The sequence below is a fragment of the Macrosteles quadrilineatus genome, unplaced genomic scaffold, assembly GCF_028750875.1.
Source record: "Macrosteles quadrilineatus isolate MER2022 unplaced genomic scaffold, UCM_ALF_1.0 Scaffold_7__1_contigs__length_78375512, whole genome shotgun sequence".
Classification (NCBI taxonomy): Eukaryota; Metazoa; Arthropoda; class Insecta; order Hemiptera; family Cicadellidae; genus Macrosteles; species Macrosteles quadrilineatus.
This window is the reverse complement of record NW_026542600.1, coordinates 41986429-42001805: the sequence shown is the minus strand read 5'-3', so window position 1 is coordinate 42001805 and position 15377 is coordinate 41986429. Positions and strand designations below refer to the sequence as shown.

Genomic DNA, 15377 nt, shown 5'->3' with positions numbered 1-15377 from the left:
TCCCACGGAATGGGCACACGGGAGGGACTAAGGCTAAAGGTGTAGTGACGTCATATCTCTGGTGGCTAATGTCTACTCTTGAGGCAACACGATTACCGTAACGAAACAAGAGTTTTCAGCGGCGTTCGTGGCATAGATCGTAGCGTATCGATTTGGTGTTCAAGAGGTTCCGGGTTTGAATCCCGCTGGTAACATTAAATTTTTGTCAAAAAATTTTTATATCAGCAAGTTTGGTTGGTTAGGTTAGGTTATGACAGTTTAATTTTATAATACTAAATTTTAAAATTAATTTAATAATTAATTAAAAATTATAAGTAATCATTAATTAGATTTTTATCTTATACAGTTTTTATATTATCACTGGTTGGTTAGGTTATGTTATGACAGTTTTATTTTAAAAACTAAAAATTTATTTTATAATTTTAAAACAATATTTTATAATTAAAAAGTTATTAATTTTTTCAACTTAGCCACCTTAGCGGTTCTAGCGGCGAACGCTAACCCTACAAGATATGTTAGCCTTAGTCCCTCCCGTGTGTCGCACCGGCATTCCCACTGTTCCCGTTCAAGCAACAGTTCACCAACTAAAACACCAACACAGTTCAACTTCAACACTTTGACACTTCAACAATTCATTTCAGTCGAACTTCTAGTAAAGTTCTCGTCTACTTCCTCTACATAACTGATAGGTCTGTGCATCTAGCTTAAACAATTATGGTAAGTTCTATCGACACTCTCATTCAAATTTAAGGATTAATAATGAAAGTTAACTTAAGTTAGTTTTAATGAAATGAAATGAAAATCCTTCTTTATTGAGGCGAACTTAGGACCTCATGGTCCTTTCTTACAGTTAACCTCTAACTTAAGTTTTAAGCTTTCAGATGCTTATATTTTGATGCTAAGATAGTGTTTGATGATAAATTAGGGTAGATGACAGATGTACAACTTTCAGTCATTGTTCAAATCAAATGAAATCATTTGCTAGTCTAACCTCTTTCACCAGCCAAGGCTTAGAGATTTAAGTTATAATGCCTGTAAATGCTTTAAAAGTCAGTTAAATGTTCACCTGATGATCAACACAAAGATGAAGTACTTAGCCTAGGCCTACATAGGCTTGTCTAGAGGGGTACAATTCCACAGAGAACCTGCGATGAGAGTAAGTAGGAAAACATGTCGCCCAAAACATTGAAGGGTGGTAGGCATAGTGGTAAAGGGGGGAGGGGTAAAATAAAACACGGGCTTAACTTAAATGTATGTTCTCAATCTCCTCATTGTATTCTTGAAGAATATTCAGGCTAGCCTAGATGTCTGCTGTTGGATGTATTTAGGTGATCATGAAATCAAGTTAAAGGAATGTGCTCTTCCAGTAAGGTATATTCATGGTCGTAGAAAAGCCTCCCTTGCATGTAAAAACCTAAATGTAAAAACAATCTAGACAGTTTAGTCAATTATAGTTAGCCTAATAAATAATAATAATATAATAATAACAAATAATAGGCTAACTAAAATTGAAAAAGTTGCTAAGTGCCAAGCGGTGCATAGTGGGCTCAATCTTTAGTGATAACTTAGTTGCTAAACACAATGGAGATATATGTGACTGTGCCTGGATCTAGCCTATTGAGTTAGATCTTAACGATGCAATGATGTGGCCTCATTTCAAAATTCTGATCTTTGAGGAAATTTCTGCCAAAATGGCTGGAGAGCTAAGTTTTTAAGTAGGCCTACTCTCGAGGGTAAAAATTGAATTTGGCGCGTGGAACTAATTGGCAGGACATGGAATCTATTGAAATGCACATTTCCCGTTTGGTTGTTAGACATTTCTGAGTTTGCTTTACAGGATATGCTCTGTTAGTGGCGTGTTATAGTAGATGATAAGACAAACATTAGAATCGGAAGGGTTCGAGGTTTGCACAGGAGCCTAGAGGATATTATTTTGTAGGGGTTGCCTTGAAGCACTATGCGTCACTAGACAATAACAGTAGCTTTAGAAGACAAAATATTGAGGGTTGGAAATATCAAATTGAACAAAGATAGTCTAGACTAAATTGTAGGGTAGAAGGGGGGAATTGGGTACTAGGTTTTGTAAAATGTACTTTGTAGGCTAAAACAAATTGAATCACTTTACAACTTTTATGCCTTCATTTAAAGGCTTCCAATAGACATATTTTCACTTATTTTCAGACCTGCAAGTTGTTTTGTTCTATTAAAAAAAATATATATATTTTTTTCATACCCAAGGGGGGAATTGGGTACTACACCTATTATACATTAAAATGACCTATTAAAAATTCTGGGAAAATGGGTGTTATTAAGAAAACACAAATAAGCATTTTAAGACAAGTTTTAGTCTCTTATCATTATTTTTGACAATTTTATAGAGCGTTAAAGTTAATTTTTGAAAACTTTACAGTTTTTCAAAGATATTTCTTTGTAATAAATCCTTATAACCTAGGGTTGTAAAAATTGTATTAATTGTAGCTTCTTAGACATACTTAAACATAAAACAAGTTGGATTATTCTAACTTATTAAAAAAAAAAGTTATAAGAAGACAAAACTTTGAAAAAAAGTGCCCATTTCTGCGCTTTTAAACAAAGTTAAACTGTTAATCACCAGACACACTTAAATAAATTAATCCTTTTAATAAGTTACTTTAGGCTACTTGTTCAAAGTCCATAAAAATATGGTTTTTGCTTCAAAACTAATTCCAAACCTAATTTGTTAAATAGTTTTTTACTGTCTTATGGTTAGTGATGTAAAATACCCGGGTATTTAAAACTCGGGGTAAATACCCTGGGTATTTACCCGGGTAAGTACCCAAAATCCATAAATACCCGGGTATTTTGGGTATTTATGAAATCGATTGAAATTCATTTATATTTACCCCTTAATATATTATTGTTATAATTACATGATTAATTAGGATAGTCTATAACACCTTTTACAGTAACTTAAAGCTTTGCTATAGTAGGCTTCCTTTTATTTAATGATTTAGCACTTTTTTTTAATAATACATAAAGTTTCTAAATAAGCATGGGGTTTTGTGTCTTAAATCGAGTAACATCAGTTATATTTAACTTACTAAAAAATAGTATATTAAAAAAAGGCTGTGGCTATTTCAATTTTTATCATTTTATAAATTTATAACCAATTAAACCAATAAAAAAAATTATAAAATTATTTATAACATAAAAAAATTATTTTGATTTATAAATATCCAGGAATTGTTGAAAGATTTATTGTGCTATAAATTCAAATGTTTTGTATCACAAGTTTTAGTTTTTTTTATTTTGATACCATTGAGAGGCCTACCAACAAAATGTCTAGAACAAAAATATTATTAAATCCTGCCATCCTACAGATTGAATTTTAATTATTTTCTTAAGTTGCCACTACTAGGTTAAATTTTCCTTGTCTTTCTAAATAATAATTATTACTTTACAAATTATTTTTCTTCACTTTCAATAAAATAAATCGTTTCTATCTAGCATAGAAATTAAAAAATCATAAGTAGTCAGGACCAGTGCAACCATGGGACCAGGGTATTTATGCCAATTATGCTTTATGCTCAGACCTGGGTATTTATGGCGATTGTACCCAGAAGTAAAATGCTAGTAGTGACTATATGAAATTTTGTTCAACACATTTTATCATAATTTTACTATCCTTACAGGGTAATAATTGAAAAAAAAAATCTCAATCTTCTCTAACTTTAATAAAAATTATAAATACCCGGTTTTTGGGTATTTACCCAGGCCTGGGGTAAATACCCAGGTAAATACCCAATTTATATTTACCTACCCACTGGGTATTTACCCGGCCCACATCACTACTTATGGTCTTCTGCCTCTAAGCCGATGTGACGGGGGAATTGGGTACTAAGCCATAATTTCTTTAATATTCAATGCACAGAAGTCATACCAACCTAAAGCAATTCTTAACTACCCCCTAAAAGCATATTCTAACTAAAAAAAAAAAACAAAAAAAAAACAGATGTATTGTTATCAGGCAAAAAAATATAGTACCCATTTTCCCATGAGGGGGCAATTGGGGACTAACATTTTCAACCCCTAAAATATACACTTAAAAGTCGATTTAAAAATTCCTAAACTTCAGAAAATTAATATTAGTATGTATACTTTGCTCTTATGAGATAAAAGTAAATATTTTGCAGTAACTGAAATTTTTATAGTGTTTCCAAGGTTACTCGGGCCAAGTTTGATAGGCACTTTAAAAATTGAAAAACGTGAGGGGTGAACAAATTATTTTTTTACTCGTTTCAATTTCAAGATAACAACCTAAAATAAATTTAAGGTTTATAAAACATAACTAGCTATCACTACAGATTTTTTCATTCTTTCTAATATAAGGCATGTATTTTTTTAAACATTTCAAAAAAGTTCATACCCAATTCCCCCCTTCTACCCTAAATAAGCACTGAGTGAAAATTTTGAAACGTACGTTTTAATTTCCCTGGCCTTTTACTTCGTAGATACTGTATTTATAGTACATTATGTGTTTTAATATTTTTCGGGAAGGGGGCAACATGTTACAAATATTGAACTTATTTGGTTTTAAGTAGGTTCTAGGTATTTTTTTTGTACTTTTAAAGTCTCGAAATTCACGACCATCAGGTGTCCCTAGGGTAGGTACATTTTTCAACTTTCACGCTGTTTTTAGACTAATTGTTCATGCCAAAATATATAAAGCCATATTTTTATGTCATCAATATTTATTAAACTTACAAAAAAGGAGCATATAATAATTTTGTTTCCATTGCAAACTGACTGCCATGACTAAATAGGTCTGTCCCTCGATTTGACGACCAATAGGCAAAAATTTGCAACTTTGGAGCACGACAGTGACAAGCCTGGCGTCGATGGAGTCAGTTGGTTTTAGAGACTAGTTCGGGGTGTACGTCAGGATTGTAGTGCCGGTCGTTTCGAGTTGAAAGGAGGAATTAAAAGATTAATAAAGGCAAGTTTGTGTTTTTTGTAATTTTGGTGTGTCCATGACCGTACGTAGTAATTTTATGAAGTAGACATGGTGTTAATTTTTGTTTATAAGATATTTCAATTGCTAGATTAACCTAGAAATACACTTTGCCTCCTCAAACATGTTAGGTGTATGGCTGCCACCAGAACAGAGGAATAATACATGATTTCACGACCAGGACATCACGACCATCACGGGTTTTTTCACGACCAAAATAGCTTTATCAATTGTACTATGTTATGGTCGTGAAAATAAATTGTAATATCATTGTAAATTGCACAGTTTAGTTTAATTGCAACACACAATTTTCTTATAAAAGTACAACTAACTGAAAGATGTAAAAAAATAGATTTTGAACTATTTTTACATTAGACAGGTATCTTTATTGCCTCATATAAGTTAAGCTTATAGTGTATAGGAGTTATGTGTAAAACTATTACATTAAACAAATTAATTATGGTTTATCAAGTCTTGTGAAATATTATAATAATCAGAGTAATGGAAGGAAACCCTAAATAAACCCTATAGTGATTCTCGTTAATCACCAATTCCAGACCGTAACACTTGTCCCTGACCACAACGTTGATGATTTGGATCATGAAAAATTCAAAAATTGATATATCATCATATTTCAATGTTTTATACACACAAGAAGGGTGCCTCTTTAGAAACATAAAGGTTTTTCATACATCGGGAAGGTTTGTTTGGAGCTATACAAACGTAGAGAGATTTTTTCTGCTTTTTAAAATTTTTTGTTTGTTTTTGGATTTTTTTTAGAAATACCAAATATACCAAAAGCTTTTGAGCTGTTTATTGCAAAATGGCCCTAAAACTAAATCTATTTACAGCAAAACATATTTATAAAAATACCATTTAACTATTTTTAATATTCATTTTTAAGTTCGTTATGGTCGTCACAGAATTTTGTGTTTTTCCGTCTAAGATGCTGTATTAATAAAAAAACACCAAAGATATTGCGTTACCATAGACATTTTATGAAACTTCAAATGGCAATGAAATAAAAATAATAAAAAACATTTAGAGAAAGAGAAAAAAATTATTATAAAGTGCTTTTCTTGAAAACGTACGTTTTTAAATTTTCACTCCACTACGGAAATTAAGTATCGTGTGCACAAAACTACTAAAAATTTCATCGACATTGAAAAAATTTGAGGATATAGCAATAACGTATGGTCCCCCTACAACCTCCGAACAATTTTTAGGTCTTGTGAGTTGTGACCTACTTATGTTAAACATCTGCTCAACTTATCTTATGAACACACAACTTCTAAATGTTATAAAAGTTTTAACAAAATATTGTATTTTAGCTGTGAACATAGACAACTTAGGCTTTAAGCCTAGAGTTTCCCTTTCGTAAAGCCTGAATTTTCACCTAGCCATTGTACAATGCATTGTAGCAATACAAACTTGGTAAACATTTTTTTATTTATTATTGGTAAAAATTGTGACTACTATTTCCCCCCAGGAAATGTATGTCACACAGGTTTGGTTTAAGGTACTGTCCTTACATCATTTTTGTATTGTTCCTTTGATTATACTGGACTAGATTGAGTGACACACACATCTTGAATGAACCCATACCATGGTGAAAACGCAGCTACGATAACACTAACTAACCGCGATCTTCGTTTTATAAAATAGGAATATTTTAAAATATATATTCCATCAATAAGCATTCCATCAATAACAATGTTTCTCGAATGCCAAAATGACATAATTGGATGTTATACTACAACTTTCTTCAACATTGGTGAACAAATTTTGTTCTACTGCATTAGCCTAATATTAACAAAAATAATAAAAGAGCTGAACATTCTCAAGAATAGCAAAATCCTTTTGGTCTATGAACCCAAAATAACTACAGTACTTTAGCGCCAGCCACAATTCTTGCATTGAAAATAGGCCTACGTAGCAGCAAGAAAACATTTTCTTTAGGTATCATAAGCCAAGTAACTGTGTATAGTTTTGATCAAATAAAAACGGTATTTTAGTAAACTATTTTCTTTCGTTTCAGGATGACATTAACCCTGTCCACACCACTGACAGCAAACAGCCCGGTCACACCACTGAGAGCAAACAGCCCGACCACACCACTGACAGTAAACAGCCCGTCCACACCACTGACAGCAAACAGCCCGTCCACACCACTGACAGCAAACAGCCCGTCCACACCACTGACAGCAAACAGCCCGTCCACACCACTGACAGCAAACAGCCCGTCCACACCACTGACAGCAAACAGCCCGTCCACACCACTGACAGCAAACAGCCCGTCCACACCACTGACAGCAAACAGCCCGACCACACCACTGACAGCAAACAGCCCGTCCACACCACTGACAGCAAACAGCCCGTCCACACCACTGACAGCAAACAGCCCGTCCACACCACTGACAGCAAACAGCCCGTCCACACCACTGACAGCAAACAGCCCGTCCACACCACTGACAGCAAACAGCCTGTCCACACCACTGACAGCAAACAGCCCGTCTTCCAACCCACCACCGACCACTTTGTAAGTAATTGGTAAATTTCTCCATAGGTCGATTTTAATTCAGAGTCTTTGTTTTGGATTAGACCTTAATGATAAAGTACTTAAATCACTCGTTTTAGTGAATTTCCCTATAGGGAAGTAGCTATTAGTGTAGGTGGTTTGGTAAGACCTAGGCCCGGGACCGTTTTACTTTATTTTGATGTCCCCAGAGGCCAAAAACACTATTCGTTCAAAATGTCATATATTTATATATAATTAAGTGAAATAATAAAAAGCAGAGTACCCTGAAATTCATTTGTATTAAACTTATACATATTTCGGCACCAAGGCCATGATCACAGTATTAGTTGTTAAAAGTATGTAAACAAAATATAAATAAATAGTTAATAACATATGTTTTGAATTTATAGTAAATTTTGATTAGGGCCTAAATGGTTAGGTGTATTTTTTATGTGAATATATAAGATTCTTGCCTGATTTGTCTGATTTTTTCATGAATTGGATTTTGTTTTTGATTTTACATTACATGGAGAATTTGGTCACCGTGTTCTTTTGAGTGTAGATGGATTAGCAGTTCTTTTATATCCATTTTCCCCCTTTTTTTTTCATAATTTAGAATTTCAACACATTCTTTTAATTTGCTATAATTATGATTGTTTTTTAATATATGTTCTGCGTAGGTACATTGAATGTTGGCATGTTTGATTGTTTGATTTTACGGCTTGGATATCTCCTTTGAATCTGCATGACAATGCTCTTCCACTCTGACTAATGTAGAATTTGGGATAATTTAGACATTTAATTTTGTATATTCCAGATTTTGTTATATTTTTCAATTGTAGGCCTATGTGGGTTCTTGTTAGATAGTATATTAATGAAATTAAATGCGTTGTTTCTAGATCTATAGCTAATTTTGAATTTAGATGCTTTAAATGTTTTTCTCCTGTCGCTCACGTAGGACCGGGTCTTAAATCTCTTTGTTTTGGTTATTGGTTATTGCTATTGGTTCTTGGTTACTCCAAACCTCGTTTTAAACTTCCATATGATATCAGTTCAAAGCTTTAAATTCTTCACCTCTTCACTAGTTATTGGTTGTTTGTCCAAAGAGGATAATTAATTTTATTTTATATCTTGTATTTCAGGATGATGAGAACCAACAATACCTACCTGATGATCAATACGATCAGGCGATACTGTACGGTCCTGATGGTATTCCCCTCACTGAGGAAGAAGAAGAATTTCTGGAGAATGAAGTTTTTTTAGCAAGTTTGATTAGGTAACATACAACTTTCTTTTTTAGTGAATTTCCCTATAGGGGAAGTAGCTATTACCATAGGCGGCACGGTAAGACCTAGGCCTGGGACCGATTTACTTTTTCATTTTGATGTCCCCAGAGGCCAAAAACACCATTTGTTCAATTTTTTATATATGTGTATATATATATATACATCCGTGAACGCGATAACTTGAGTAATTTTTGTTTGATTTTGATCAAATTTGGTCTTAAGGTGTAAGGCAGAATAAACTTGAATCAGTTCGGGAACCAGCATGATCGGACCATGGAAACAGGGTTTTACGGGGGCTTTTATTGGGTAAGTAAATGGTTTTTCTCATTTTTGACACTCAAAACAAAAAAATGTCCCAATTTCTTTCTAGACCTTTTTCAAGAGCTTAAAAAAACAAATAATGTAGTATATCAAAGTGTTTTTGTACGGTTATTGGTAACGGAGAACATTAAGAAAATTGTAAATTTAAAATTCCCGTGTTAAGTTATTCTTATTTAGATGCTTTAAATGTTTTTCTCCTGTCGCTCACGTAGGACCGGGTCTTAAACCTCTTATTAGTATTTATATAGTGTTTATTAGTATTGTTAAATGTTGTATTTTGCTTGTTTATTAATATATTTGGATCATACTTGGCTAATTTATTTATTTTATACTAAGCTATTAATATTTTACAAAACAACTCGCTTTATTAGTTTCCTTGTAGCAGCAAACCTAGGTAATCGTTAAACCTAATGTTATTTAAAAAGATTTGATTGAAAATCAATTCAGACAAATGGAAATTTGCTTAGTCGGCAGGTTTGCTGCGGCGGGGGTATTATGCTTTCACATCATGTCCAAAATGTAAAATAAAATTAAGCTTCCATTCACACTTAGACTATTCATCACACAAAATGGCATTATTATTATAGGGATGGATGATGTCCTAGCCATCACAGTTTTAAAAAAATATTTTTAACTACCACATCTAAGTTCTCCTGCAATAGTTTTTTTTTCCTTTCCTACACTGCAATGGTAAATCAGGAATATACAAGTATGGCAAAATGTAGAAAATACACTTGTGTGCAGGCTTAGTAACACACACATATATATTAATTATTCAAAGTACAAACACATGTGACGATAATAATATTTTCCCATCAAATGCACTATTTTGTAAGCAATTTAGTAGCACCATTAATTGTCCTAGTTGTACCAATGGGTTGCATTCAGGGTGGCCAAAGACGAAACTATGAATTTTAAAATTTTACCTGGAAACCCTGATTTTAGTGCCATTTTGTTACAATATGGATTTAAGATGAATTTAAAAGGGTTTAAACACCCAGCCATGTACTGCTTGCGTAAATGCTCATGAAACTCCATTTGCTCATTAAAAAATGACTACTTAATCATTAATCCAGTGTAAGTAAATTGCTGAGTATTGATGAATAGACAATTCAATGTCAGGCGACCGACAAGAGCAAAAAGTACGTCATTGCAGTAGCTCATACGGATCAACCCGCTATCCCGCCATCAGGGCATCAATTTTGTTTAGTTTGGCTTATTAAAAAGAAGATTCTATTCAAAACATGTGTCCAGAGTAAAATATTTGATTGACCTAAATTTTAGATACAAAAACAAAATCTTCTATACCGTATACTAAGCCCAATTAAATAAAGATTGTGTCAAAATCAGAATTTCTTACTCCTGTTCTATAAGTTCTATATGGCAACATGGAATCAGGTGGAAGTTATGTCTTATGTCGGAAGCAAGAAAACCAATTTTTTTGCTTTATGTATTTGGACCAATATATTTAATTTTGGGTATTTTTTTACCAAATATTGATTGATAGCCCAAAGCACAGGCATGGCTGCATATATGCCCTAGTTGGATTTTGACTTTTATTTATGCAGCTGCCTGCTACATCACAATAGTAGTATATTTCATTGACAAGGACGGGAGGACAATGAAACAACATACTGTAGGCCTAAAACAAGCCTGTGGTTGTGTAATGGGTAACCATGATAACATGTTGTGTGAATTCTAAGCATGTCATCTGATTGGTCTGGTTCTGAGATCGTGTATATTCGGCATTCTCTGTATTCACTTTGTGAGTCTACTCCAAATGGGTGGAACTTCTGCATCCTTTTGATTCACTAATGTGACCTGTATAGTGTGTAATTTCATCTTTTACTTCTGTCGGAGGAATCCTCTCCTCCGAGTGGTTGGGATCTTCTTCCTTTCCAGGCAACTGGAAGGGGGAGGATTTATCTTGAATCATGGTTGTGAGTTTGTGCCATGATCCATTCATTCCTGCTGCTGCAAGATGTTGGGCCCACTCGGTGTCCTTCACCCTAGCCTAGGACTATACAACATAAAATTGCTGCTCGCTAACTCTGAGAGTTTTTCAACTGACAGATTTACATAGGCTGCCTTTAGCCTGTCACCGTGGTAGGCTGTGTCTAAAGACACAGTACATTTCAGCTGCTCACAACTACAACGTTCCTGTGTTGGTCTAGCCATGAGACCCTTTTCCAAACTAAGGGGCTTATACTCATCTCCTGTTATATTAATAAAACTACATTTGTGTCTGCATTTTTCTTAGAGATCAAGATCAAGATAGTGAGGATGACTACGACGAGGCCCTTGAACAATTCCTTCTGAGTTTGAAGGTAAGCTTTTAGACTTATTTCAGAAAACTATCTATGAACAAGGGCGGTCCCAGGGAGAGGGGGGGTCAAGGCGGTCATGACCCCCTTAAAATCTTTTTTTACAGATAAACTATTATACAGTATATGTTAAAGGAGAACTTTAAATTAAGTTTATTGCACATCAACACATCAGTTGAAAAGGTATTTTCGCAGATCAATAATGCTTGGGGGAATAGATGGTACCTTTATGTGAGAGAAATACATAAAAATCAATTCAATTTAATTTTTATTAATTCTTTATTTTAAACTGAATGTATTGCATTTTTCGTGGTATTCCTTAGTTTTTAAAGCAATGTGATAATGGAATTCCACAAGTCTCAATAATACAAAAACTTCAAATTTGTCATGTTTTTTTTTTTAAGATTTTTTGAACCTTAAATAATAATCTAAAAAGCTTGTTCATTAAACTAGGTTGATTTATCTGAGGATGTCTCAAAATAGCTTTAAAATTGTTCATTTAGGCCTAAGACGCACATCATTTTCAAACATTTCTTTGGATGGTATTCCTTACCCTTCAGGCCCTCTGGCAACCACCCCCAGAATTTAGGTCTAGGACCACCATTGTCTATAAACTTACCAAGTAGGCCTACTTTAATTTTTTTTTTTTTTTTTTTTTTAAGAGGTTGGCGGCCTCTTTTAACCTTGCATTTGCCCGTCCACATAGACTCATACATATGTATACATACATATACATATATGTATTACATACATTTATTTTAGTATTCCAAATATGTGCCATATTTTAAATTATTGTGCATAATATTGAAATTTTGACTAATTACAAAGGTGTTTTCGTATTACCAATAATATATTTTTATGTTCCACTTGCTATTTGTTCTGTTGAAAACAATTTGTTCATACATGTTACAAAAAAAAAAAACAAAAAAAAAACAAACAAGATATTTGGCATTTTTATACCTAGCACCACCATTTCACATTTTCTAAATACTTTCAAACAGGTTTCCCAAATTAAAACACTGGAACTGTTTGTTTACTGCAATTGACACGAATAGAATGTAGTGTTGAAGTTTTATTCATTCATTACCAAATAACAGTTGTAGGTTTTAAAACGCATAAAATTAATGTGAATTATAAAAAAAAATCTATTCTGTCTGACACCTATAATATACACTCTGTGTTAACAGACGCAAAGAAATAACTAACACTAATAATGTTTTCTTTTCCAGAAAAAATAAATCTGAAGCATAGTCAGTTACGGATTTTAGGTACGGTACTTGTGCCCCATAGAACTTGAACTTGAGTGTGGTTCCCGCCCCATTGGTGGAACATCTCCCGTGATCACCATCATTACCCGCAATTTGTTTTTTAATAAAAAAAAAAATGTATTTAGTTTCCTAGAGGTAAATCTGGCACTGAGCGTAGTCAACCTAAATAACAGTCGAACACTTTGCTTTGTTTACAAAATATTTAAATTTTAATCTTGTCTTAGAGGAGAGCTAAATTATCATTGCTTCACAAATACACCTTAAATTCAATCAGTTCTTGATTCAAAGCAGTAAATGGTTGTGATATTTTTCCCTTAAGTATTAAAAAGAGCGACAAAAAATGTTTTATTTCTTTAGGTGGTTTCAGATTATTGTTCATAAAGGAGTTCATTTTACCCACAAAGAAGTTTCGTTTTTATGTTACCCACAAAGAAGTTTTGTAACTATGTTTCCCACAAAGAAGTTTTGTGTTCATTTTTCCCACAAAGAAGTTTTGAGTTCATTTTACCCACAAAGAAGTTTTGTGTTTATGTTATCCACAAAAAAGCTTTGTTTTCATTTTATCCACAAAGTAGTTTTGTTTTTATGTTATACACAAAGAAGTTTTTTTGTTCATTTTACCCACAAAGAAGTTTTGTTTTTATGTTATCCACGAAGAAGTTTTGTTTTTATGTTACCCAAAAAGAAGTTTTGTGTTCATGTTACCCACAAAGAAGTTTTGTGTGGTCTTTAATCTACGAAAAAGGTATTGTAAGTTTCTACCCAATATGGGAATGTACTCTAATCTCGAGTTGATTAGGGCAAAGTATTTGTTCTCATAGGTTATTTGTAACAAAAGTTTCTTAGAAACAAATTTTCTTGTTTGTAAAGAAATTTTCTTATTTTGCAGCTTAGCATAATCTAATATATTAATTAGTTTAAAAAGTGAATTATAGTACCTGTAATGAATTATGCTATTTCATTAACACATTACAGTACTTTTGTTTGTTGTTAGTTTTGACTTTGTATTAAATATGTTTTTATAATTGTTTGTCAATTCATTTTCTTCACATTCCCATATATTTCCATGTTCTTCTAAATAGCTAATAATATTATTAGTCTCCTTTAAAAGTTGATTTACAAAAGATAGACACAAGAAGATTACAATTTGTACAATTATTGGCAACAATACTGTATTTTGATCTGAAGACAGGTATGGGAGTGAAAATTTTGAAACGTACGTTTTTATATCCCTGGCCTTTTACTTCATAGATACTGAATATGTAGTTTATCATTGTTTTTAAATATTTTTGGGACGGGGGCAACATGTCACACACAATTATTTGGCTTTAAATAGGTTCTAGGTATTTTTTTTCGTATTTTTAAAGTCTCGAAACTCCCTAGGGTACATTTTGCAACTTTCATGCTGTTTTTAGAATAATTATTCATGTCGAAATGATTACATTAATAGTTATTAAACTTACGAAAAAGGAGCATATGATAATTTTGTTTTCATTGTAAACTGACTACCATGGCTAAATAGGTCTGTCCCTCGATTTGACGACCAATAGGGAAAAATTTGCAACTTTGGAGCATGACAGTGGCAAGCCTGGCGTCGATGGAGTCAGTTGGTTTTAGAGACTAGTTTGGGGTGTACGTCAGGATTTAGTGCCGGTCGTTTCGAGTTGAAAAGAGGAATTACAAGATTAATAAAGGCAAGTTTGTGTTTTTTGTAATTTTGGTGTGTCCATGACCGTATGTAGTCATTTGATGAAGTAGACATGGTGTTAATTTTTGTTTATAAGATTTTTAAATTGCTAGATTAACCTAGAAGTCCGCTTTATATCCTCGAACTTGAGGTGCAGGGCTACTGCCAGAACAGAGCCAAATAACACGTAATGTCACGACCAAAGTTTCACGACCATCGCGGGTTTTTTCACGACCATTCCAGCCTTATGGATTATACTGTGTTTGGTCGTGACAATAACTTAAATATTATTGTAAATTGAACAGTTTAGTTCAATTGAAACACATATTTTTATTATAACTAACTGTATAATTGAAGGATTGTTTAGAAAGATTTAGATTATTCCAGACTGTACCGCTTGTCCCTGACCATCACGTTTATTTCTATCACAAAAATTTCAAAAATTAAAAAATCATAATTCAAGAATCAAGAGCTTTATTGTCATTGACCTTTTACAAGGAATAGACATAGTCAACAATAGAAATAAAAACTAAAGCTATAAAAATCAGTGGGTTCTAAATTAAAAATTAATATTAACATCAGAAACTAAATACTCTGTTATACAGTAATATGGATTTTGGATGATCCACTCAAACATTTTAGACTTAAACCTATTAAAAGGAACCTGTTTTACTGCCAGACCTAATTTATTAAAAAACGTATGCAATTTATTTTATGGCAGTTATCTGTTTTGGCCAATCTATGGGCAGGGATATCTAGATTGGATTTGCCTCTTGTATTGTAAGAGTGTATACTCTCTCTACAAGTGAATTGATGAAGAGTGGCTTAAGTGTAGAGGAGTATGTAAAAAATATACAAATTTACTACGGTCATAATTTTATAGTTTATAAAAAGAAGTAGACAGCTATCCACAGGGCCAGCCCCACAGATTGTTCATAAGACTTTTTTTGTAATAAAAGAATTTCATGGGTGTGATTTCAATG

The 15377-nt window shown here is 33.0% G+C and overlaps 1 protein-coding gene across 1 annotated transcript; it reads left to right on the top strand.

Annotated features, from left to right (window-relative positions):
* Nucleotides 1-606: 606 nt before the first annotated feature.
* On the top strand, nt 607-12743 carry LOC128999180 (uncharacterized). The gene is made up of 5 exons (XM_054425581.1): nt 607-717; nt 7029-7529; nt 8651-8784; nt 11376-11442; nt 12669-12743. Exons 1-5 carry the CDS (start codon nt 715-717, stop codon nt 12675-12677), a joined length of 714 nt encoding a protein of 237 aa, XP_054281556.1. The 5' UTR covers nt 607-714; the 3' UTR covers nt 12678-12743.
* Nucleotides 12744-15377: the final 2634 nt, after the last annotated feature.